This window comes from Mandrillus leucophaeus, unplaced genomic scaffold (assembly GCF_000951045.1).
Source record: "Mandrillus leucophaeus isolate KB7577 unplaced genomic scaffold, Mleu.le_1.0 Scaffold118, whole genome shotgun sequence".
Taxonomy (NCBI): domain Eukaryota; kingdom Metazoa; phylum Chordata; class Mammalia; order Primates; family Cercopithecidae; genus Mandrillus; species Mandrillus leucophaeus.
Window position 1 is genome coordinate 1,795,201 of NW_012100098.1, and position 27,223 is coordinate 1,822,423.

Genomic DNA, 27,223 nt, shown 5'->3' on the forward strand with positions numbered 1-27,223 from the left:
CCTGTAGTCCCAGCTACTCGGGAGGCTGAGGCAGGAGAATGGCGTAAACCCAGGAGGCGGAGCTTGCAGTGAGCTGAGATCCGGCCACTGCACTCAGGCCTGGGCCGCAGAGCAAGACTCTGTCTCAAAAAAAAAAAAAAAAAAATCTTTTCCAACAGCTGTGGCCAGCTGATAAGAATTCTTTCCCATTAATGATTTTCTTATATATATTTACAAATTAAAAGTGCTATCCCAAAGTTCTTGATGCAATATAGTTTTCACAGATACCCAACTTCTACTCATACTTCTAATCTATATGCCAGATTCTGGTACTTGAATCAAAGAGGCCTAAAAGTAAGTTTTCTGAGTCCTACACCCCTTTATACCACTCTATTCTTCCATCCTTACAACTTGTCTTTATAAAAGATATTTTACAGCTCATTGGTCACTAGATACTAGGTCCTATTTTAAATTACAAGGCATGTTTTTCTTTCCAGCATATGTCCCTGAAATCTCCTTTGCAACATTTTCTTATGGATACTAAACTGACTTTATTTTCTCAGGAATGACTAATAGTGACATAGCTAACTTTTTTCATGAGTCTAAAGTATCACTACATCAAATTTTCCTTTGGTTCCTCAAATAAAATGATTAAAAACTCCTCAACTGCAATAGGATTGAATAGTGCCTTGGAGATCACCTGATTCCCTAGACTAGATGGACTGCGATAGTCTTAGTAGTATTAAGAAAAGTCGAGTTCCATAGATACATTCTGGAATAAATATGTAAATACCCCAAGTAACTCAGCTAGGGAAAAAAAATAACTTTTGTCAAGCTTCTAAGCCTGAATTTCAAAGTAAAAGTTTACGGGTACATGCGAAGACGGGAGAGAGGGCTGATGTTTGAGAGCTTCTGAATACAATCCTACCTCGAGGAAAGGAATAATTTCACAAGGCTAGTTCTAGTAGCATTGCCATTCCTTTCCAGCTCCAACTACTTTCTTTTTTTTTTTTTTTTTGAGACGGAGCTTTGCTCTTGTTGCCAACCCAGGCTGGAGTACAATGGCGCGATCTTGGCTCACTGCAACTTCCACCTCCCAGGTTCAAGTGATTCTCCTGCCTCAGCCTCCCGAGTAGCTGGGATTACAGGCATGTACCACCATGCCTCGCTAACTTTGTATTTTTAGTAGAGAGAGGGTTTCTCCATGTTGGTCAGGCTGGTCTCAAACTCCCAATCTCAGGTGATCCGCCTGCCTCAGCCTCCTAAAGTGCTGGGATTACAGGTGTGAGCCACCGTGCCCGGCCTCCAACTACTTTTTTAAGCCCTGTGTAGCTTCTGACCACATGAACTAGGAACAGACTTTTCCTATTCCTCTTGCAGAGAAAAGGCCACCTACTTTTATTGTTGATATACTCTTCCCAATCAAAGCCTTTGGTGCCATTTTCAAGATAGCTCTCGTTGAAGTTTATGGGCCACACAACACACTTGTTTCGAAGGTTCCCCATGAACAGCTGCAGTCCGATCAAGGCAAACACACTCAGACAGAACACTGTCAGGATCATCACATCTGACAGTTTCTTCACAGACTGAATCAGGGCACCCACAATTGTCTTCAGGCCTGAGGAGACAGAATCCGCGGAATTAGAGGCACCTCAAAGCCCTCCCCACCTCCCCCAGCCTCCCTCTTAGCCACTGGCTGCTACTCCTCCCCACAGCACCACTCTTGAAATATGGCCACTCTATATTTATACCATGAGAATAATAATAGGTCAGCAAAATTATCAGTATTCCGAAGTATCGATTTTTAAGTGAATACATCTGAAAAAGCAAAAGAAAGGTCCTTCTACCAACATGTGGCTCCTTTCTTCCTGGGAACACTTTCCCATCTCTGACTACTTTTTAGTTCCCCATATGAGCCCAGCTCTTACTTGCCTTAGGGCCTTCATACCTGCTGCTCCCTCTGCCTGGAATGCTCCCTGCTATATTATCTTGTCCTCTGTGCCTAAATCCTACTCATCCTTCAAGGCCCAGTTTAAATGTCAATTCTTCCAGAAAGCCTTCTCTGACTTTGCAACTCTTCTCCTTCCCCATTGTTACCAGTGTTTCAGTAGCATCTTATAATTTCTTCTGTAGCATTTGTCATGGTTATAATTGATTTTTTTACATCTATCTTGTTCATAGCTGTATCTATAGTGCCTAGCCCACAGTAGGTATTTAGTAAATATGTGTCAAAGAAACAAATGGAAAAATCAGGAATTGAGGAGGCCTCCAGGTTAGAAACAAAACCACTAGGGGGAAGTTTAAAAGCCAATAATAAGTGAGAAGGTACAATAGTATTTTCTCAAGGATTCTGGAAATGCCAAGGTATTGAAAAGGTTATTATTAATCCAGTATTTATACTTCGTCTTTTTCCATTAAAAAATATACTTTTTCTGTATCATATATATTCCCTGCTTTCTATAATGATCTTTTTTCTGTCCTAAATTAAAAATAAAAACATAAAAAAATTAATTTGAAGTTTAAATGTAAGACACTGGCTCAAATGTAGACTGAAGGTGTATTTCTTAATTGGACAGGGAGAGATCAGTGATAGGAGAGACAGAAAAATATGATTGTAGGTTCATGTTTTTTGGGTCCAAATGAGTCTTTATGTGCCCAGATATCAGGCTATCCATAGGATACAGTCAACAAAGCACTGAGCACTCTTGGTAGCCAATGCACCAGGATGAGCAAGAGGCAGGTGCTAAGCCTTGACACACAGGCCTCAGGAAGAATCTCATCCCTGCTCACTTCTGAAGGCAAGACTACTGAACTGAAATTCAAGGGAATCCTACTCCTGGCTTTGAAGGGTGTGGCTGGGTAGATAATCACTAATCTTAACTAAGTTATGCCACTTACTTGTCTAACCTACGCAATACGCCTTCTAACCTCTTAGAATCTCAGTTTTTTCATCTTTAAAGTAGGGAAAATTATAGTTGAGTATCATAGGGCTGCTGTGAGGATTAAGTGTGGTTCATACAAAACACTTGACAGAGCAGCTGGGCACAGTGGCTCACGCCTGTAATCCCAGCACTTTGGGAGGCCAAGGTAGGCCGGATCACCTGAGGTCAGGAGTTCAAGACCAGCCTGGCCAACATGGTGAAACCCCGTCTCTACTAAAAATATATAAAAAGAAAAAATTAGCCGGGCATGGTGGCATACGCCTGTAATCCCAGTTACTGTGGGAGGCTAAGGCAGGAGAATCACTTGAACCCGGTGGGGGGGCGGAGGTTCCAGTGAGCCAAGATCGCGCCACTGCACTCCAGCCTGGTCAACACAGTGAGACTCCATCTCAAAAACAACAAAAAACTTGACAAAGCATTTAGTACGTAGCAAATGAGTCAAATGTTGACCATTATTGCCTGAACCTCAGTCTCCTCATCTGTAAAAATGGATTTACAATACTAACCCCATTGGGTTGTTGTTAGATTTAAATAGGTAATTTTTATAAAGTACCTAGTAAAGTGCCTGGCACATAGCTGGCACTCAATACTCGTTATCACTATTCTACTCCTCATGAGGACATGTCCCTCCTCAAAGGGATATGATTGGGAAAATGGCACTGCTCAGGGCTAACCTCATATAATGGTGATCTAGTGGGTGGTACGGACATGATTCTTCTTTTGCTGTATTTTGCAAGTAATCACCTAGACTTTTCAAAGTCGAGCCCAATAGAATTTTCTGAGTCCAATAATAGAAATGAATGCTCTGCCTAGCACAGGACCTGTCACAAAGGCAGGCACTTAATAAATTTTTATTGGGAGAGTAAATGAATGAGAAAGTTCTCTCCTCTTACACAAATATCTTGAAAGCGATCTAAGAGGAATTAAAGAAAAAAGAGCCAAGAGGTAGACTGTAGAGATGAAGTATGCAGAGTCTTGTGCTTTATTAGAGTGAGCCTTCCATGGAGACTGTGGCCACAAAGGGATTATGAAGAGCTTGCTTGGGCTCCAGAAAACAAAGCATTTATAATCTGATTATTTTTCTCCTCACAGGGCTGTGCAGAAAGAACATCAGACAGGGAGTCCGAAAGCGGGTATTCTGGCCCTGGCTCAGTCACTGCTTATGACCTATTGTGTTTCAAACAAATTTAAGGTTACTTCTCAGAGTCTCATTTTCTCATCTACAGAACATGGATAAACACCCCACTACAGAGCAGTGGGCAGTGGTGGAGAAGCTGAAGAATCTTCTCTAAAAGTCTTTCAAAATAAGGCAGAAATGTTTATTTGTTTGAGATTAAGTAACTGAAATTTCAAACTATCTTTTAAACCTAAAGCCCTGGGAAATCATATCATAATCGCACAGCTAGGTAAGAAGGTACTGGTGGAAAAAAGTAGAAGGCAGCCATCAAGAAGTATGGAATTTATTTCCATTTAGTTGCTAAGGAACAGAGAAGTCCTCATTATATTTTGACTGGGTTGGAGCAGGTCTATATTGAGTCAATAATTCAATCCTAGGATTCTAAAATTATGCAAGTTTACTGTTTTCAAATTCAAAGACTGATTTAAAAAAGAATACTTGAATGGGTCACTAAAAATGGTTGTAGAGTTTCTTTTCCTGGACTTTTTTATGAAGCGTATACAGCCATCTCTCCAGACAATTCAGACAATCACCTTTCCAAACACTAGATGACTGTTAAAGGACTTTACCATTGCTATTTTACTGAATTGAGAAATGAGCTGTAAGCTGTCCTTTGTATTAGTAACAAGAGTATAATATCATAAAATAGCCAAACCAATGAGTTTGTAAGTACATCATTTGAAAAGCATACAATTTTAGCATTAGTAGAATCTGATTTTCCTGGGCTGGGAAGTCTTTGACAGTTCCAGGCCCATATAAGTGGAAATTCTAGGCCATGAGCTCCAACTATCCCCTGTTCCTTAATAATGAGCTGTCAGCAGCCATGTCTGCACAAGGTCACCTTCTCTCAGTAGTTGCAGATGTCTGGATGGACATCTGACCTAAATCCAGTTCCTTTCCTACAGGAATTTGGAACAGGATAAGAGACAGTCGAGTAATCTTTTCATGTGGTGGGAATGGTAATAAATAAATGTGGAAGCTAAGTGGTAGCCATATTCTGTCATTATATTAAGATGTGACTGACAAGTAAAGGAAGTTAGTATGCTGAGAGAGAGAAATGGACACATGGAGAGAAGACAGATGTAGTCAAAGTACTTCCACATACCCATGGCTTTCTGGCTCTGCATTCTGGTTTCTACCGGCTTCCCAGAAGCACAAGTGCATTCCAGCCCTTGGGTTCCCTGAATTATTCCTGTGTCCTGTTACTTGCAACCAGAGATGACCCCAACTAATCTGATATGCCAAGCCTGCATGGAATTTACTTTCCTGGAGATGGACCTAAATGCTCACAATCAGCTGGTTTAACATCTCTTCTCCATAAACCAGATGTTATTGCTGAAGAAATGTGTAAACATGAGTCAAGGAAGCTAAAAAGACACTTTTTCAAGCCTCAGCTTTGAAGTCTGGGGCTTAGATCATCTCATTGGTGAGTTAGCTTTCAAGATGTCTAAAGCAGAAGCTTAATTGGAAACAGTATTCAGCTGCTTATACTTCACAGAGTGTCAGATAAACAAATCTTAATTATGCAAGGATAATCACTAAATAACACTACAGCCATCTAAAAAGTTTACTTTCCAAGATTCCCATCTGGATCACCACGAGAAAATAAGGCAAAGGAAAAAGAAGAAGAAAAGTGAATGTGGCTTCATGTTTTCAGGTAAAGGAAGGCACATGATCACACAGCAGTATTAAATATAAACAGTCACTGAACTATACATTGGTCTCAGCCAAGACTCTTCCTCCTTCCATTAGGATAAATTGCAAATGGCCACATTTGCAGACATCAAGGCCAATTTATGGAGATGATACCATCAATTCATTTCCTAAGCTCAAGCTCTATAGTCTTGCCAGCTGTGACTGCCTGAAAGTGCTCCCTCATACCATCAACGCCTGTCAATAAAGGCAAAAAGCTGTTAGTAGAATTCCTGACCCAACACAAGCCGAAACGTAGAATGCCACCGTTCTGGCTGTACACAGACACTGTCTTTTCATTCTATTGGCTCACAACATCACATGCCAGAACAAGCAAGATACTGACTGGAAACCAATTATCCAAAACAGCAGAATACTTCTTCAGAAGACTCCTACACAACAGAGTGTGCAACAGAAGCCACATGGGGGCAAATTGGACAGTGAGAACTCTTGGAAAAGGCTAACATTAGCTTGCTTTGGTAAATGTGTCTGAGTAGAAACAGTTAATACATTTACTATAGGCCAAGAAAAGACAGCTGGATTCAATGTAGAGAATGGTCAGTGACAAGAGGGAAAGCTGGATAATTAAGGAATTTTGAGAAGCTGGTGAAGAATTCTACTCTATGTTCAAAGGTACCTCTGAACCTCCTGTCACCTTTCACAATGCCCAGGAATCCTCTGAACAAATGAACAATGCCTGCCTATGTGCTATGTCCAGAAAAATCAGTCAAGCATATTGGGGTCAAAATCTTCCACCACTGGATGGCCAGATTATAAATAAAGTTAATTTGTTGGGCATGGTGGCTCACGCTTGTAATCTCAGCACTTTGGGAGGCCGAGGTGGGTGGATCATCTGAGGTCAGGAGTTCAAGACCAGCCTAGCCAACGTGGTGAAACCCCATATCTACTAAAAATACAAAAATTAGCTGGGCGTGGTGGCGCATGCTTGTAATCCTAGCTACTCAGGAGGCTGAAGCAGGAGAATCGCTTGAGCCCAGGAGGTGGAGGTTGTAGTGAGCTGAGATCTGGCCATTGCACTCCAGGCTAGGCGACAACAGTGAAACTCCGTCTCAAAAAATATATATGTATAAATAAAATAAATAAATAAAGTTAATTCATATTCCCTAGTTTGTAGCTCAGGTTGAGAAATTTAAGTGGTTTGAAGCAATGTGAGCTAATTCCCCTACAAAGTTAATATTGGAACAGGCCTCGCTAGCAGTAACAAGCAGTTCTCAACCCAGGGAAAGAACAACTGCCCTGTTTCCAGCGTCAGGCTTGGGTTCAGACAAAGTGTAGGAATAAAGTGGTGCTGTGTTGACTTTTCCTACTGCAACTGCAATCCTCACGATAATATCTATCTATTTATTTATTTATTAAGAGACAAGATCTCACTATGCTGCCCAGGTTGGAATACAGTGGCTACTCACAGGTGTGGCCATAGCTCAATGCGGCCTCGAACTCCTGGGCTCAAGTGATCCTCTGCCTCAGCCTCCTGATTAGCTGGGACTATAGGTGTGTACCACTGCACCCAGCCTACAGTGATAGTTCTTGAAGATTCTTTAGAGCAATAGTAACCTGAGAGAGATTGGGGGATGCTAAGATTTATTTACTTGAGACCTGACTCACATCACAAAGTGCGACCAAAACTAAACTAGCTCTCAAAGATGGGTCAGTGGGACCCTGCGAGTATTTAGTGTTTTTTCACTTATGATCACTGTTAAACTTTATCTTTCCTAAGAAGCAATGTGGGAAAAGAAGAAATACAAAGGCAATAGAATTAATAACCAGAACAGTTTAAAAGAGACAATGAGTCAGGATATAGTCTTAAAACACTTTCTATCTCCCATCATTATGCAGCAGAAATTGCCACATTCACAAAGTACACGTTTAAAGAAAATGCTTTCACTGGAATGGGAAAAGGAAAGGCCTATCATTTTCCCTGCTTCCTGTCTGATCCCACTGGTTAGGAGTGAAAGTAGCAGAAATGAAAGCTGAGAAATAAAATTGCCAAGAGAAAAATAACCAAGAAAGTACAATTCTAAAGAAGGTGGAATGAAATTAAATAAGTGCTAATGAGCAGCAGATAAGCAGTGCTTTGGGGGAGCCATTTAAATGACAGAAAAGAAAAGGAACTGACAAGTGAGTTTCTCCCAACCAGTTCTATTAATACTCATACTATTAAATGCTGCTGTTGAAGAAAAACCTGAGAAACTCTTTCAAGATTCCCACCCTTTCTTTGGGCATGTCAGCCCTGTGGCACATGATCAAAGCATGCAGAGGACGAAACTTCTGACAGAGTCACTTAGAAGTTCACTTAATGCGGGACTCAGACAAATACAAAGTGAAAACAAAGTTTTAAGACATATAAACTTTTAGGCAGGATATTTCAATGTCACGGTGAACCTGACAAATTCCAGACTAAAGAAAATTTAGAAAAGGTCTCCTCTGTAACTGACCCTTTTAGCACAGAGCTTGTGTACACTGTTCTCCAAGTTGATGCCTCTGAAGCAAAACGCAAAGCATAAATAGCAATGTAGCCAAGTCAAGTTAGCAAGAAAAAAGGGTCAGAAGGTGGGTTTCATCTTTTCTGAGCTACAAGAAAGCTCTAAAGCAAAGCATTTCTTACAAAAAAGGGCAGAGCTAACTGATGCACTTCACTGTCCAACCTTCAGGAGTCCTAGCAGCCCTGACATACTCAGAATATCTACCGAAGACACAAAGAGAAAGGACTGTATCAGCCCAGGTTGGGGGTGGGTGAGTGCTCTAGGAAAGGAAAAGCTCTCATAAAGGAAGTTGATACATGAGGAGCTTTGTGAGACCTTGCAGGCTCCAGGTCAGTGGTCGCTCTCACTTCCATTCTATTTTTGGCACCCTTGGCAATAGCCTATAACCAAACTGGGAAGAGGAGAAGACAAAGAGAACAACAATTCCACTGAAGTGATCCACAAGAAAACTTGGTATACAAAACAATGGTTTTTAATAAGGAGGAATCATAGGCCAGCTCTACCACACAAGAATCAAAATGACTTAGACTTCCAAGCAAGAGATGGCCCAGATCCACTGACTCACACACTGGTGCTCCTGCCTTGGAAGGAGACTGCATAGCAGGCAGGTAGGAATAGCACCAACAGCCCTCTATGGGAGAAAGCATAATCAGCAATTTCAGAATTTCCCATGGGATGAGAGAAAACTCCCCATGAGGGAAACTGCATTACCAGATTTCTCTTGCTAACTCTAAAAGGTAGAATCGGGAGCAAAAAGATTGAGATTGAGAGCCACACTTTTAATTCAAGAACCAAATATATCAGCTACTGACAGTGATCTATTGTTGGCTTTACTATCCCTTAATGTTATTTTCCACCCCAGTTAGCCTCCCAAAGCCAGCTCAATTGGGGGTGCTTCTAGAAATAGGAATCTGGGACTCTATTTCAAACTGTGAAGCTGATGTCTAAATCTTGATACAAACCCTTTCTATTGGCTTAGGTTTCTTCTTTATAATAATAACTGCTGCTACTACAATCATTTATGGAGCACTACTATGGGCCCAGCATGGTGTTAGATACTGCATATATTCCAGATATATATAAAGGATAAATAACGTAACACATTGAGGATATATATAAAGAATAAATAATGTGACACCAATCAAGAGTTATCTTGCAGAAATGCCATGGTCAAAAGTTAACAATATAGCAAAGACAGAGACAGAAGCTATGAGCTAGACTAGAGATAGCATCTGCTGCCCTAGTTAGTGAACAGAATACAGCTTTCCAATTTAATTCTGGGAGAGAAGTTTTGAGATCACAAGAACATAAAGAGACAGATGCCTTGCAGAGTACGCTGGGGGAAGTGAGCAGAAAACACAAGATCATATTTAAAAGGGGCCAGAGGAGGAGAGAGACCATAGGAAAAATGAAAGTAAAGATTTGGCACTCCAGTGCCTCAAAAAATAAGACAGGGCTTGCCTAAGGATTAGGCCACCATCAATTAGCTATCTGAGGCTGTCTGGAGAATGAGCTGGGCTTTCCGTTAAGCAGATTTAAAATGGTTAGGAACTAAATCTTGGTAGATTAGGGTTGTAGTTTTTTTGCCAAAAAGTATATACTCCAACTGACACCCAGGCTTTGGTTGATAGGGAGTCAGCTACCATCGCTAAAAATAAAGGAATTCATCTTTGGTAGGGCACTAATTTACTGGCCAACTCCATGGCACAAATTTGTAAGTGGTGAAGATGAATTTACCTTCTTTGAGGTTCTCAGTAAACCACATTCCAAGTCTGCCCTCTCCAGGCTTTGTGCCTCCCTCTCTATCTGCTATTGAGATAAATGTTAAAAAGGGGAAAAAGAAGTATTTCTGGGCCAGATACGGTGGCTCATGCCTGTAATCCCAGCACTGTGGGAGGCTGACGCAGGAAGACTGCTTGAGTCCAGGAGTTGGCAGCCAACCTGGGCAACACATAGGGCGACCCTGTCGCTACAAAAAAAAATTTTTTTTTAAATGAGCTGGGTGTGGTGGCATGCACCTGTGGTCCCAACTACTTGGAAGGCTGAGAAGGAAGGATCACTTGGGCCCTGGAAGTGGAGGCTGCAGTGAGCCATCATCATACCACTCCAGCCTGGGCAACAGAGTGAGACCCTGTCTCTAGAAAATAAATTTTAAAAAAGAGATATTTCTGAGTCAGCCACAAGGGGAAGAGCCATGTGATAGGACAGGATAAGAATAGGATGCCTCTGTTCTTTCTCCACATTCCTGTTTCTACAAAACTGCTGTGGAAAGCCTGGTCTCTACGGAGTCTTCCTTGAAAACCCATAAACACAACTAAAGTCCAAAGAGCAACAACACAGTCTTCACCTCTGCCAAGTTACTGCCAGTATATCTTAGGCTCACAATACTAAAATATCTTTCCTTTAAGATTTCAAGGCTGGTCTTTAGAAAGATAAGTATTATCCAGTACCAATGATTTAAAGTAAATTAAGGAATCTTAACCTGGGGTCCATGGATGGGCTTCGGGGGGGGAGGGTCTGTGAACTTTCATCTGATTCTCAAAGGGATCTAACACCTTCAAAAGGTTAAGAACCACTGGGCTAGCTCAACCAGAACCAAAAAGAAAAAGGCAAAAATTTTAAAGAGACTGTCAATCCACTCTCAACCCACCCACTGATTCTGTTTTTTCCCCTTAAACTTCTGTACTTTTCGTTGCCCATACCTTTAGTTGTATCTTATCTTACCTTTGATTTTTTTTAACAGTGCCTGCATAAGCTTTCATTGGGATTTATGTTTGAGAATGAGCCCTGAATATGTACAGAAGATGTCTACTGGTTCTTATTCTAGTGAGACAGATAGCAGTAGAACATGATAGACAGTGATTATTTAAGTGCGGTTCACTAACTCCAAGTCTCTTAAATTTGTCTCTCATACTGGATTAGTTAATTGGGGCGATCTCTTCTGTGATTAAAAAACTTCATTAATACAGTAATAGTAAATGTATAATTCTTTGAATAACGTCCCATCAGCAAACCATGCGATAGGAAGCCTAGAAATCACAAGCAATGAAATGACAGCAAATGTCAAAATTACTGTAATTCCATGGAGCCAGGAAGCAAATGATTTATATACAAAGAGACAGCTAGCTCTGTGACAGTTTTTTCAAATATGGTGAGATCCAAGTGATTCTTAAGCACGTGCTTTTTCAATAGCATGGATGGAATGGGGGTTGCATGCCTGGCAAGCACTCAGAGAAAACTGCCTGAGGACCCAACGGCCATTCCAGAGAATGTCTCCCAGGAAAAACATGCAGAATGCAAGGCCATTATCAACTGTACTGATGCTGCTTTAGAATGGTGGACAAAATGAATGGAGGAGAAAGAGGAGATGTGGTAAAGTCAGTCTTATGTACAAATTTTCTCACCTGGAATTACAGAGATAGTTTTCAAAGCTCGGAGAACCCTGAATGTTCTCAGCGCTGAGACATTGCCCAGGTCCACAAACTCTGTCACATATCTGTAGTAAGGGAGGTCACACACAGACACAAGTGACAAACACAGACACAAACACAAACACCAAAGGAAAAAACAAAACCACAACAAAACAAAAAGTACAATACGTCACGTCAGGGCCCTATCCCAACACCTAACACCAACCCCGGACCATCTTACCTGGGATTACCGAAATAGTTTTCAAAGCCCTCAGTACCCTGAAAGTGCGTAGAGCTGAAACATTGCCTAGGTTTACAAACTCTGTTATATACCTGCAGAATCAAACCAAAGTTAACTTGTAATGGTACCACTGGGCGAGGGTTTGAGAATTGGGGGAAGAAAGGGTCTTATACACAAGCTATGATTTCATTTTTTTCCTTGAAAAAGAAAAGTTTCAAAATACAAATATTTAAGGAACATTTGTTTTTAATTGGGCAAGAAGAATTCCAAAGTATATTGGAAAGAATTGATAGAACCAGGAGGTTCTTGGGATTTACTCCTTTAATCAGCATAGTAATGTGCTGATCCCAATCAGAACAGCTTTACTGTCAGCCCATTCACATTTTTTAGTAAAAAGGAAGGCCAGGAGGTATCAAAGACTTATGTCCCCAGGTTTTGTGAACAATTTCTTAGGAGAGAGAGACAAATTTCTGCAGCACCCACAAAAACAAATCTATATTAAAGCAACTCCCTAGTTGACAATGGCAACATTGACTAAATGTCTGTATATATGACTTATTCAAGAGTTGTAATCATATGATGGTAGTCATGTCTATAAATGAAGTTTTGGCCTGTGACATACAAAAGCAGGGCTCAGGAAAATCCAAATCATGGGATCAGAGCAAATATTGTGTTAAGTGCTCATTTTAATTACAAGCTCTATGCCTAGCAAGGACACCTAAAAATTTTAAATGAACACCAATGTGTATCCATAATGCTAGAAAGTTAAGACATTGCCTTTATATAACAGAAAGTCAGTTTCAGTATCAAGTATTCAATGCATATCATTTATTCACATTTTACAGTTGAAATACATCTTTCCACCAGATGCTCAGATCAATACATATTCAAATGCACTCTTTCTTACACATCATGCATACACGCAAAACCTATACACCACCCCTGCTATACTCTCAAACCACAAAATGCTTTCCCAACCTGGAAATAAGAATAATAAATAGCCTGCTATAACTCATCTATCATCAGCTAAGTTTCCCAAAGATACATTTTTATTGCTAAAACAACACAAATGAGCAAGAGCAGTAACATACCAATGTGGAGTTACACTGATCTTGAGCAATAGTTCGAAATTCTGGTTAGTAACTCTTCAGGAAGTGCCAGTTTGGATACCTTGGCTCATGTTTTGACTCTAAAATGTGCTCTGAAGTCTGCAACACCTGGCCAGCCTCATTAAATTACATACAGTAAGACATACCCAGGAAACTCATTTTCAGCTGAAAGTCTACAACTAAAAAATTTCAAGTCTTCACAGAGGCCTTGTAATGATAGGTGTGCAAACCTTGATCAACGTTACAAGGAGGAATAAAATATGAGACAGTATCAATGGGAAATCACCTCCTCCTTTCTCTCCCAGCTGTAAAGCCTCTGCTTGCCTTCTCCCACATAAACACATTATCATTGCCTGAACCACAAGAGGCCCTCACAGGCAAGAAGCATAAACATAAGCCCATAGGGCCTTACATTGTTATCCATTAATTCCTCATACAGCTGTGTCCACAAATGCACACTTACAAACAGACCCAGGAGTACAACTCTACACACAGAATCACACCCAGAACACCAATAAAGTAAGGGGAGAACTTACGCCATCATGATGACACTGAAATCTAACCAGTTCCATGGATCCCGTAAAAAGGTAAAGCCATCTATGCAGAAACCTCTTGCAATGATTTTCACTAGTGATTCAAATGTATAAATCCCTGTGAACGTGTACCTGTCAAAGAAATGAATAGCTTGAGGTAATTTCTGGACAGAAACTTTAAATGAACCTTTTAAGTTAGGACTTGTCTGAAGTGTCGCTTCAACTTGGAGAGACAAAACAGAAAGGGCACAGCCAATGCAGCAGGAAGGAAGCGACGAGGAGAAAGAAATGCTTTGAATGAAACTTATTGAAATGCACAAACCAAGACTTTTGGAATGTTGTATTGGGTCCTGAATTGTATTCCAAGGAAGTAACTGTGCTGCTATCTAGTACATGATCATTTTGAAGCAAGTAAGGAGGCCCCCAGAGCTGTTTTTAACTTTAGAGAAGTCAAAAAACAGGGAAACCTAAAATTGGAGAAAACAGCATCACCAGGAACTGAGGATACAAGATGGTGATGGGGCTGCAGGGCAGTGGCACTGCCTGGCACAGGGAAGGGTGAAGGGCAGTAAATTCCAGAGCATACTCTGTCTTCCTAGAGTCGACTTTTAGGGAGGGCTATTTCCTAAATTCCACACGTACTTTCAGCCTTCTCTGTGAAATAAAGAGAGGCAATAACTAATTTTTTTTCTCCTTTATGGGTAAACTGTGGCAAAGCAAGATTCAGTGACTAAAAATCTTTAAAACAAACAAGCACACAAATAAATGAGTTACTTACTCCACATTCTTCGACCAGTCAGGAGGGTTACTAAAAGTCATGAATACACAGTTGGTCAAAATAGTGCACATAATGATCATGCTAAATACTGTAGAGAAGAGTCAAGGGGCAATATCAAAATCTGGCCTGCCTTTTATTTTCTCAAAAAACACACACATTTCCATTGGGTATCAGATCTAAATCAATAACCTGAAAGGAGATGAAGCACAGAAGAGAAAAACACAAGGTGACAATGAAAACTGTGGTCACCACCATAAACACAGAATGCCACTGTGAACTGTGGATGGATGGGGCAGGAGGGATATTCTCCTTCTTTTAAAAAGGCTGTCATTGTTCTATTCCCTTTGGATGAAACACGCTCCCCTCTAACCACTTTTCAGCTCAACTATGAACTAAGCCTCTAAATACTTTTTGCACTTAGTACAATACCTTTGCATTTTCTCAACCAAAGTTGTCAGATAAGAAAATCAATTAAATCTATATAACTAGGTATTCATTTATTGGTCAGTTAATTACCTTACATAGCTAGTTATTTGAAAATCTACTTGCAATGGTTCACTTTTTTTCCATAGTTGTTCTTCTTTTTTAAGAGACAAGGTCTCTCTATGTTGTCCGGGCTGGTCTTGCACCCCTGGGCTCAAGTGATCACTTGAGGATCCTACGTCCTCAGCCTTCTACAGTGCTAGGATTACAGGCCTGAGCCACCACACCCAGCATTCCCTAGTCCTTCTAAAGGGCTGAATTGTCTTTGGGGGCAAGGTATCAGCCCATACAGCCCATATGTGATGAATATGTCCAATGTGGGAAACCAACTGCAACATGTTAGGTAAAGATTTCAAGGACATCTGCACCACCACACTTCTGAAGATTAGGTAGTAGAGCAAAATCCATTCTGAAAGTGTCCAGGAATGTTTATGGATAGCAAACCATACTGCCATTTCAGTTCCATCCAGAATTTTTCTCAGGCCTTTCTGTTCTTGTCTCTGAGAAACATTAAACCATTTTAGGTCAGCACAAGTTACTCAAACTCTAATTGTCACTTAACAGGCCTGGGAGCCATATCCCACTTGCCACTAATTCACTCTCTCTTGTTAATGGCATTCACTATCTTTATTCTACCAGTGGAGTTTTAAAAAGAGAAAACATTTCTTACAGCTGGATTTCTTTTTCTTCATTACAGCTGGATTTGTCTTCATGGTTTTTGGAACCAGAAGAGAAAAAACACTCCATCTTCTGATCCGACAGAAAGGAAGAAGTCCATTGTGAATTATTTATTTCCTTATAAACCTTTGGGTTTCAGAAGTGTGTTGCTTATAAACTACAGATTTCACAATCATGTTGCTAAATTCTTAAGAGTTAATAAAACGTGGCAAAAGCTTACTAAACCAATTCACCAAGGTGCCACGGCTGGTTCCTTCATCCTACTTGGAGGGCACAATAATCTTTGAAGCATGGGACTACATGCTGTTAAATACCAACCAGCCACGGAAGTTTCAAGTCACCATGCAACATCACTAAATCCATCAAATATTTTTTCATTTGCCACATGCACTCTCCTATGTTAATAAGGTGCAACTCAGGCCACTTGAATAAACTGGCATTTTTAAATTTAAGGCGAGTAAAAATACCAGAAAAAAATTCTATTTATCCTACAATCTGCATCTAAACCTCTATAACAAAGAGGTTATTTCATCTGAGAACTATCTCACTTTCTAAGCTCACTGCTCAAAAATTTTTTTAAAAATTCAAAGCTGGACAGGCGCGGTGGCTCACGCCTGTAATCCCAGCACTTTGGGAGGCTGAGGCGGGCGGACCACGAGGTCAGGAGATCGAGATCATCCTAGCCAACACAGTGAAACCCCGTCTCTACTAAAAATACAAAAAAAGTAGCGGGGTGTGGTGGCAGGCACTGGTAGCCCCAGCTACTCGGGAGGCTAAGGCAGGAGAATGGCGTGAACCCAGGAGGCGGAGCCTGCAGTGAGCAGAGATCGTGCCACTGCACTCCAGCCTGGGCAATAGAGTGAGACTCCGTCTCAAAAAAAAAAAAAAAAAAAAAAATTAAAAACTGATTTCTAAAGCATTCATCCAACTATTTGTAACTCAAGAAGTACTTTTAAAACTCTCTAATATATTAAGCTGAATAGTTGGCCACAGAATGAAATCACTGAAGTCTGAGCACTAAATAAAGTTAGGACTTCAACAAAGGTTATTTTAATTTGTCCGTACAATGATACTGACAAAATTTCAGACTCCCACAATATCATCCTAAGGAAAAAAAAAAATAATTTTCTGAAGCTCAGCTTGGGATGTGGCAGGAGTTCACTCTTAAACCTCTGACTGATGGGCTAGTTAACTACATTATCAGTAAAAAACTTAACATATACTCCAGTTGTCAAATATTAGAAAGGTAAACAAGCAACCATGCAATTGCACTCACTCCACATTTGCAGAAAAGGATATGAATGTATCAAAATTTTAATAGCTATTCTTCTTATCAGGTTAAAAGGACTTAAAATGTACAAGGCAGGCGTGGCACTAAATCTGAAGAGAGTTTTCCCTCTGTTTAATACTACAAAGGTCTGTGGAGAAAGAAAAAGAGAGAAATTATTAAATCATGGGTATGAGTCACCACATGAAACAACGATTTCTAGGTAAGGAATACATAAACTCAAAAGTCTTTAATAATTTTTACTTCCCAACTTGGTTTTTAAACAAGCAACCTTAACATAATATATCTCCCTTTGCCCCACCTCCCTCCCTCTGCCCTGCCCAGATTATAATACAAATAGCTGGCACAATCTTGGCAGTTTTACAGAATAAACTTGTTTCTTTCAGAAACAGGCCATTTGAATCATACCTAAGCTTCTATGCCAGCTCTGTACACGATACTGAAGTTCATTAATTTAGGATTCATTCACTCAACAAATATTGATTGGATACCTACTATGTGCCAGACAATGTTCTAGGTGCTTGGGAACAGCCAGTGAACAAGATAGTGGCCCAAAGAGTCTATATTCTAGTGGGAAAGACACACAATAAATAGAAACTGTAATGAATGAGTAAATCATATAGGCTGTGCTACACAGAAGATGATGAGTGCTATGGGAAAAGGAGAAAGAACAGGGAGAGGAAGATCAAGAATGCTGGAGTCAGGGGATGGGTGAATGAAGAGGCAACAGTTTTAAAGGAGGTGGTCAGATTAAGCCTATTGAAAAGAGAGATTTCAGCAAAGACTGGAAGGAAGTGAGAAATGTTCTTCATTCAATCAATATTTACTTACCACTATTCAATCTGCTTTATCTGACTTTCAGAAGCCCCCAATATCAGCCTTGCCAAAATAATTAAATCATATTTCCCAGCATGAATTTTCCTATCTAGCCAAACTAGCTCATGTCCTCCGAACAGGTTCTCGTAATTCATAACGTTGGCCTTTGTTTATATGGCTCATTCTACCCAGAATGCCCCGTCTTCTGAACTCAATTGAATTAAAATATTTTTGAGCATCTATTCTGTGCCAAGCATTGTGCTAATTACCAGGACACAACACTGAATAAAACTGTACTTTTAGGGAAGACACATATGTGAGCTAGTAATTATGATGCAGGGTAAGTACAAAGTTCAATAACAAAAATATGCATAATGTATGAGAGGCAGCAGGAGGGCGAGATTTTTTCCCCCTTGGCTGGGAAATAAAAAAGAGAGTGAGCTGCGAAGTGCACAAAGGAAGGTAACTAATATTTGGAAGGGACTTTAAAGGATAAACAAGAATTAAGAAAAATTGGGCAGATTTAGGGGGAAGGGATGGAAAGGTAAGGGAACAAAAATCACATGTCTGAAAGCATAGTAGCATGTAGCTGCGGTTTTTTTCAGAGAATTGACCAGTAATTCCATGTCGATGGAGAATAAAATAGGGAAGAGGGAGAGCAGGCCGTGGAGAGAGATGCAAGGACCTACGAGACTGCAAGTTACTAAGGAGACAGGCCAGTGGCAGACACACAGTCCTAACATCTCACCCTGTGAGTGAAAGAGTAAATGGCCAAATGCTAGTCATTTTAAGTAGTTTTTTATTTTTAAATTTTGGAGCAATGCATGATCATGATTTTTTTTTAAAAGAAAAAAGGAACATAAGACCAAGTTCCATCTCATTACCCAATGATAACCTTTGATACCAGTTTTTTTGTATATCCTTCTAGAAATTTTCTGTGTAAATAAAAGCATATATCTATGTCCTTAAAAAGTCTCTCTCTCACATGGGATTGTTCCATAAATACTCTTCTGTACCTTGCATTAAAAAATGAACCCCCACAAAGAAGAGCCCAGGACCAGATGGTTTCGCTGATGAATTCTACCAAATGTTTAAAGAATTAAACAAACTCTCCCATAAAATAGAAGAGAATAGAACATTTCTAAACTCATTCTAAAGGCCAATATTACCTTGATACAAAACCAAAGACGTCATAAGAAAACTCTATACTAACATCCTTTATGAATATAGACATAGACAGCCTTAACAAAAATGCCAGCAAACCAAATCCAATAGCATATAAAAAGTGGGATTTATCCCAGAAATGCGAAGATAGTTTAGCATCTGAAAATCAACCAATGCAATGCAACATATTAATAAAGGAGAAAAATCACATGATCATCTTGATAGATGCAGAAAAAATCATTTGACAAAATTCAACACCTTTCATAATAAAAGCACTCAACGAACTAGCAACAGAGGTCTTTCTTAACCTGATTTATGAAAAGTCATTTATGAAAAGCTCCCATCATTGTTTTTTTTAAACCTTCATCCCCTACAATTAGGCTTTTGTTCTTTGAGGGCAGGAACCAATCTTATGCTTCCCTCCACAGTTCCAATACAATGATCAGCCTATATACTCCCAATACACAGTTATTAGGGGATGCTTTTTTAAAGTTCTTTTCTTATCTTCTATTCTTTCCTTTCCTAATCTACCACAGTCATGTCATTCTCTTCCCAGTGGAAAAGTATTGAGCTAGATTCATTCTACAAATGCCCACTATACCAGCCCTAATGTTTGACATTGTACTGCAGTGAAATTCTTCCTGTACTGGAGCCTACTGGTTCTGGTGGGATATGCTGCAGAAAAAGCCTAATCCTAAGAGTAAGGGGAAGTAGGAGACATAGGGTTCACCTGAAACAAACACATCAAGGACTGAGCTATGGCTCTTCCATATCTTGACTTCTCAAAGAAACAAACAGCCCAGGGTTTCCCCCAAACCCCTTCTCTGAAGTACTTGTATCCCTCTGTGTTTCTATAGCAACTCCCTCTATGAAAATGGCCTTTTAAATAACCTCCTCATTCAACCTCATGAGGTTCCCATGAGGTATGGGTGAAGGAGGAATTATTATCCTCTATACATTTTACAAAAGCTCAGGAGAAGAACACCACCCATCAAAGGTCATGCAACAAAGAGCAGCATGTTATGCCAAGCTTCGAGGCTCTCAACAGCTTCTACTGTGCCAGATTGGGAGGCAATTTAGTGACAACATGGCAGAGAATGAAGCTGGTGTGGGGGATGAATTCTCTGGTGAATGAGAAATTTGAGTGCCCACGGTGGATAGGGCAGCTAAGCAACAATGAAAGAAGCATTGGCCCATGCCCCAAGACCTAAAAACCACCAGGCCAGGCCTTTACAAAATCACCTACAAAACCTCTCATTAGGAGACAGGCAACAGGATTTTTATTTTTTTATTATTATTTTTTGAGACAGAGTTTTGCTTTCGTTGCCCAGGTTGGAGTGTAATGGCGCAATCTCAGCTCACTGCAACCTCCGCCTCCCGGGTTCAAGCAATTTTCCTGCTTCAGCCTCCTCAGTAGTTGGGATTACAGGTGCCTGCCACCGTGCCCAGCTAATTTTTTTGTAATTTTAGTAGAGACAGTGTTTCACCATGTTGTCCAGGTTTGTCTTGAACTCCTGACCTTGGATGATCTGCCTGCCTCAGCCTCCCAAAGTGCTGGGATTACAGGCGTGAGCCACCGTGCCCGGTAGGATTTTTTAAAGTAATGTACTCTATACTTTCCATTTCTCTTGTCTCTTGGTTTGGTCATGATGGAAATATAGGTCTAGAGGTAGCATGGAGGATATTTCCTATCACTAAATCAGTGCCGGCAGTGCTTGGCATACAGCAGGTGCTTAATAAATGTCTGTTGACTGGTTCATGAACAAATCCTTATGCTGTTTTAGGTGAGGGAAAGGAGAAGAAGAAAAACAAAAGGAAGCCATTAGGAAATGGAAACTGTTATACCTTGAAGAAAAACTAGGAGGTAGTAGGATTCTGAATTAGAACCAGTCATGAGCTGTCAAGTGGGAGACTGATGATTCCGTGAGAAACTAAGCATCTTTAGTGAATTCAAAAACTATGATTTTGTAAGCAGAAGGCTTTACTAAGGACATTTGATGTGTGAAATAGAAATTTCCTAATTAATTTGGGTACTGAATGTTGCACTTAAAATGAAATTCATTCACCATCACCCCTTTCTAAATATTTACACCTTATATCTTCATCAAGTATAAAAACAGTTCTTCTATTAACAAAAATAAACATCTAAGCACACTAAACTGAAATGAAGATAAATCTCCCATACTGTAGTAGGAAATTGTATTACAATAAAACATGTTTTATTATTGAAGTAATTAGATTTACAGATATTTTACATGCAGTTTTTCACAAATGGATCTTATCTGAAAAGTAAGATAGTCCACCTGTAATCCCAGAACTTTGGGAGGTCGAAGTGAGTGGATCATGAGGTCAGGAGTTCAAGACCAGCCTGACCAATATGGTGAAACCCCATCTCTACTAAAAATACAAAAATTAGCCGAATGTGGTGGCGTGCGCCTGTAGTCCCGGCTACCCTGAAAGCTGAGGCAGGAGAATTACTTGAACCCAGGAGGCGGACGTTGCAGTGAGCCAAGATCGCACTCCTGCCCTCCAGCCTGGGCAAAAGAGCGAGACTCCATCTCAAAAAAAAAAAAAAAAAAGACAAGCAAGATAGTCTTTGGACAAACACAAGTACTCAAAGCTTAGGAATTTCCCTTTTAATACTGGGGCTTGCAGTGGTTACACGAGAAAGAGATAAGTAATACACCTGGCACCAGCAAGCTTTTTCTGAAAGGGAGCAGGCAGTCAACGCTGCAGGCTTTGTAGGCCGTACAGTATCTGTTGAAATAACTTACCTGTGTAACTGTGGTGTAAAAGTAGCTATAGACGACATGCAACCCAACAAGAGTTGCTGTGTTTCAGTAAAACTTTATGGGCACAGATATTTAAATTTCATATCATTTTCACACATCCAACCATTTAAGAATGTAAACTACTCTTAGCTTGTGGGCCATACAAAAACAGACGGCAAAGCTGATCTGCCCCAGGGGATACACTAATACTAGTTCCTAACTAAGGCCAGACTGACTGCATAAGAATCATCTGACTAGCTTTCTATTTTGTCTTATTTTTTATTTTTATTTTTTGTAGAGACAGGGTCTTGTTATGTTGTCCAGGCTGGTCTCAAACTCCTGGCCTCATGCAATCCTCCTGCATTGACCTCCCAAAGTGCTGGGATTATGATTACAGCTGTGAGTCACTGTACCTGAGCTGAGCAGCTGTTTTTTGTTTGTTTGTTTGTTTTTTGAGATGGAGTCTGCTCTGCCGCCTAGGCTGGATAGGCTGGAGTGCACTGGCGTGATCTCTGCTCACTGCAAACTCTGCCTCTCGAGTTCATGCCATTGTCCTGCCTCAGCCTCCCAGGTAGCTGGGACTACAGACGGCCGCCACCACGACTGGCTAATTTTTGTATTTTTAGTAGAGACAGGGTTTCACCGTGTTACCCAGGATGGTCTCAATCTCCTGACCTCGTGATCCACCTGCCTCAGCCTCCCAAAGTGCTGGGATTACAGGTGTGAGCCACTGTGCTCGGCCTGGGCTGAGTAGCTTTTTAAAAAACAGAGAGTCATAAATCTCTGTTCCAGGGGTTCTATTAAATAAGTGTGCAGAGGAATCCAGGAATCTGTGCTCACCAGATTTGTGGAACCCCTAGATCATCTCTCAGGTCATGTGCTAAAACATTTGTGTTCTCCTTCTTCACCTGCCTCTACCTAACTATATGGCCTGGGTGGGCCACTGCATGTCTCTAGATCTCACTTTCCTCATCTATAAAATAAGTGAGAGGGCTGCCTGATGGGCACGCGCAGGTCCTTTCCAGCACCGATATCTGTAATTCTATGATTTAGAAAATTCACAGAGCATCCAGGATTAAGTGCAACAAAGCAGCAAACCACAAATTTGAGGGGAGAGCCTATTATTAATTATTTCACATTTTATCCTTGTAGAACTCTCTTGAATTAGTTATTCTGCTTCCTTATGTTGAAGTCTGTCAAGTCCAGGGTCAACAGTGCTTGATAGTACCATACTTATGTCAGCAGGGGGGAGCATAGAGCAGCCCCAAGGCAGAACTGCATCATACAATGTTTTTCCCTGCACTATCTCCCCTACTTTTATCCCCTGTTCTCAGGAGAACAGTGAACATGGGAGAATGGAAAGGAATGACTGGTGATGGGTTGACTTTGAAATATATATACACATATACACACACACACACATATACACATATATACATATACACGTGTATATATGTATGTTTCACATGGCTGATTAAACCTTTGTAATCATTGTTAAACTGCCGGTGGGAATCCAGAAAAGGACATTTGCCATCTCTTGTTCAACACTATGCTCCAACGCTAGATCCTTCAAAGCCCAGATGTAGTGGAAAGGACAGCAAGCTTTGGATTTTTACAATGCTTCTTAAACAACAACCACTTGGTGCCCATGAAGTCCAATAATATTTTACCTAATCTGTCTTAAATTAGATCTTTGTGAAGTAAATGAGTTAAAAGGGAAATTGGAATTGGATTGCGGTTACTGCCCAAGGGGAAATATCGGTTTACAACAACAGCCACTGAATGTGTTTCAGCACAAGGCCCATTAAGAGCGGTAGAACAGTTCTTAACAAGTTATGGCATGCAGTATTAATAAATGTGTCATGCTGGCATAAAATGAGCCTTCTGAAAAGCACAGGCTTTTCATTTCTAATTAGCAATGTGGGGCTTGGAGCACACAATGTAGGAGCATTGCCATTGTTAACTCAGGGTAAGATATCTTCTCTTTGGGGCCTGCTATTAGGGGAAGGAACATTGTGCATGGCCAGGTAGAGCACATTTATATACATACCAAACAAATCCTAGCATACTGCACATGCAAAACAATAAACACACACAGTCATCACAGTACTGCAGTACAGCTAGTTTATTAGCATGTCTCCACCCCTACCCACTGAAATAATTTTTTTAGCCACACAAGAAGTATAAATTAAAAAAAAAAATAGGATGGGCTCACATCTGTAATCCTGTAATCCCAGCACTCTTGGAGGCCAAGATGGGAAGATTGCTTGAGCCCAGGAGTTCGAGATCAGCCTGGGCAACATGGCAAAACTCTATCCCTACAAAAAAATTAAAAAATTTTGCTGGGAGTGGTGGCATGTGCCTGTAGACCCAGCTTACTTAGGAAGCTGAAGTGGGAAGGTCGTTTGAGCCTAGGAGGTTGAGGCTGCAGTGAGCTGTGATCACGCCTCTGCTCTCCAGCCTGGAAAACAGAGCAGGACCCTGTTTCAATAAAATAAAATAAAACAATAAAGGATGCATACATATGAAAAGACTTTATATAGAAGAGTACTCAATGCAGGGGTGGAGCACATCATAGAAGAGAACGCTTCTTCAAGAAATATTTATTATCCAGCTCCTGGTTTGCTGGGAAACACATGGCCCAGGAGAGCAGCTCTTCACTCAACCAATTCTCCCCATCCTGAGAGGTCAACATCTCCATTAGGGCAAAGGGAACCTGCAGGCCATCTGATGAGCTTCATAATGAACACCTAGGAGCTCAGAGATTGAGCTAAATCAACAAGAGGGCAGCTGGGAACCTTTGAGTCTATCTGACTATAACTATTATTGGCAATGACTATGATTGTCCCTAGACCTTAACTGTTTTGATCTCTGGAACTAACTGGTCCTCTCATTTCTAGCCAACTTCTCTGGCCTTAAATTCTTGTCTGCCTAAACAAAATATATGTACTTAATTCCCCCAGACCTATCACCTCTTAATGAACAACTAGCCAGTTGTTCATTAATCAACAGCAATTTGGCATTCATTTATGAGTATGCATACAGCCAATATAGCAAGCAACAAATAAGTGTCTTTTCAAAATTTCCCTGTTTTAATAAGGGAAAATATAATGCAGAATCTAAACAGATTCTATATCAGGCTAGGAAGCTGTTCAGAAACAAATGACCTGTTATGTAAAAATGACTACGCCATGCTGAAAAGAATCCTGATTTATGCTAATCTGCCTAGTGAATTCCTCCAGTAAAATTACAATATAGGTTATATTATATGGCTCTAGTGTGTCCCACGAAAGGCTCCAGCAAAGGCATAACTGGAATGTATTTCCAGAGTACCCGTGTTGTGGTGCTATCCAGCTCCCCTTAGAAATGCTAAACCAAACCAGGACAGAAGGACACCAGCAAAATTTTTCCCTAGGCATGTACTCCTGTTTGAGCTGCATGACTATTTAGAATCATCATTTTCCATGCCTCTATTCCACTATACTGAGAACTGAGCAAAAGAGACCTCTAAATCCCATATTTAAAAAATTCCTTCTTAGTGACTGATAATTTTACCTATGAGTCTATTTGAAGAAATAATAACATTCAACATTTATTAAGCATTTACTGAGTGGCAGGCAGTCACCCTACTAAGATACTTTATACAATAATTGTCTCACAACTACTCTATGAGGTAAGTAGTATTTTACAGATGATAAAATTGAGGCAGGAGGTTAAGTAACTTGCCCACAACACAGCTATTGCGTGGTGAAATTTAGCATTAAACCGAGGCAATCTAACTACAAAGCCTATATTCTTAATTATCATGGCATACTACAATTTTAAAAAGCTTCAAAACTATTACTCAAATCTAACTATTCGTTTCACAAACAAAAAACCAAGCACAGAATGCTCTGCCTAAAGTCACAGCACTAGTGAGCAGGAGGAGGCCGGGGGAGTTGCCAGGGCTAGACCTCCTGGCTTGCTTCTAGTTCTAAACTCTTCACCGCACCAGGTCATCTGGTCCAACCCTCAGATCAACGAACGAATCTCCTCTACTTAATAGCTTTAACTGTTGCAAAAAGGAACCCCCTGCACGTGCTTCAGAGGTCACAGCAGCTGTTTATGGTCTTTTCTCCAAGTTCAGTTTGATGAAGATAATGCTAGCACCATATCTGCCTGTGGCTTTACAGTTTTCCAGGTGCTTCTGCATACACTTCTTCATTTGCTTTGACCTTGTAACCCCATGCTCTCCAACCCACATTTGGAGTAGCTGCCACCCTTCCTGCTCATGTCACAGGAATCTGGTCACAGGAAGCCATACCTGGCAGAACAGCAGCACTGTGCACCTGCTTCAATGCTGAGCCAGCACAAGGCTGCTCCCCAGGGCAGGGCAGGTCTGATCCTCCTCCAAGGCCATTCTTCCTTGTTGTCCTTCAATATAAATTTGACTTTGATCGCCTTCTCCTTGAACCTCTTAAGGTGCACAGACTACAGTTGCTCTAAGCAAGAGCAAAATGCAGGCTTATTATGTAAAGCATGTTAACCCCTCTATTTACTGAATTCATATTCTAGAATCTATTCTCACTCTCCTCTCTCTTAGAAAGCAAGAAAGCAGAGTGGTTTACAGGCTTTGAGGCCAGAAAGACCTGGATTCAATACCCAGCTCTGTTGCTCATTAGCTGTCATGATCTTACGCAACTCATGTTAAGGTTGCTAAGGCTCAGTTTTCTTATTGATAAAGTGGGTGCCATCAATCACTATTCCAATTTTATCAGGTTGTTATCAAGATTAAATGAAGGGTCATAAGGAGTCCTCAACACAGTGGCTGGTACAGAACAGGCTCTTGTTAAATGTGGTTATGATGCTGCCGCTGCTATCACACAATACTGCCACTCCTTCAGCTCTTTGGCTCCAAACACGGGGTGGCCTTTAGAAGACAGGAAGGGGCTGGCCAGGCGCGGTGGCTCACACCTGTAATCCCATCATTTTGGGAGACTGAGGCGGGTGGGTCACCTGAGGTCAGGAGTTCCAGACCAGCCTGGCCAACATGGCAAAACCCTGTCTCTACTAAAAATACAAAAAAATTAGTCAGGCGTAGTGGTGTGTGCCTGTAATCCCAGCTACTAGGGAGGCTGAGGCAGGAGAAGCGCTTGAACCTGGGAGGTGGAGGTTGCAGTGAGCCGAGATTGTGCCACTGCACTCCAGCCTGGGCGACAGAGCAAGACTCTCTAAAAAAAAAAAAAAAAAAAAAGGAGGAAGAAGACAAGAAGGGGCTAATATTTCTGTTAATTTGGACCCACACACTTGGCACAAGCCAGTAGGACCTTGTGCACAAGAATCCAGACCAAGGCTGCACTAGCTCCAAATGGGTCCCAAAGGTTATTTCCAACCTGGGAACTCTGGAAGTGAGAGAAAACAAAACCCCTCAGGATGCACTCATTGGCTCCAACTGCCTCTAGGCTTTATCTCCTGTCTTACCAAACCACACTCTATGCTTCAGTCACAACTACACTCACTATTTTAAACAAACCTGTGTCGTGTCTCTCAGCCTTTATATGCACTGTTCCTCATACCTGAACTACTCTCTCATCCCTTCTCTGACAGGTAAATTTTTTTTTTAACCATACTTTAATACTTAAAGGTCCAGGTCAAAGATCACATCCTCTATGAAGACAG

General features: G+C 40.8%; 1 protein-coding gene across 4 annotated transcripts in view; it reads right to left on the reverse strand.

Moving 5' to 3' along the window:
• SCN8A (sodium channel, voltage gated, type VIII alpha subunit) overlaps window positions 1-27,223 on the reverse strand; it is a 145,507-nt gene that overhangs the window by 107,217 nt on the left and 11,067 nt on the right. For 2 of the 4 annotated variants that reach the window (XM_012002450.1, XM_012002441.1), the window contains exons 2-6: window positions 16,826-16,944; window positions 14,366-14,455; window positions 13,591-13,719; window positions 11,946-12,037; window positions 1,376-1,597 (exon numbers count right to left, since the gene is read on the reverse strand). In XM_012002450.1, coding sequence (XP_011857840.1) covers window positions 1,376-1,597; window positions 11,946-12,037; window positions 13,591-13,719; window positions 14,366-14,455; window positions 16,826-16,944 — 652 coding nt within the window. Of the gene's footprint in view, window positions 1-1,375; window positions 1,598-11,698; window positions 11,791-11,945; window positions 12,038-13,590; window positions 13,720-14,365; window positions 14,456-16,825; window positions 16,945-27,223 lie in introns of all 4 variants that reach the window. The other 2 variants (XM_012002432.1, XM_012002423.1) reach the window with 1 other exon arrangement.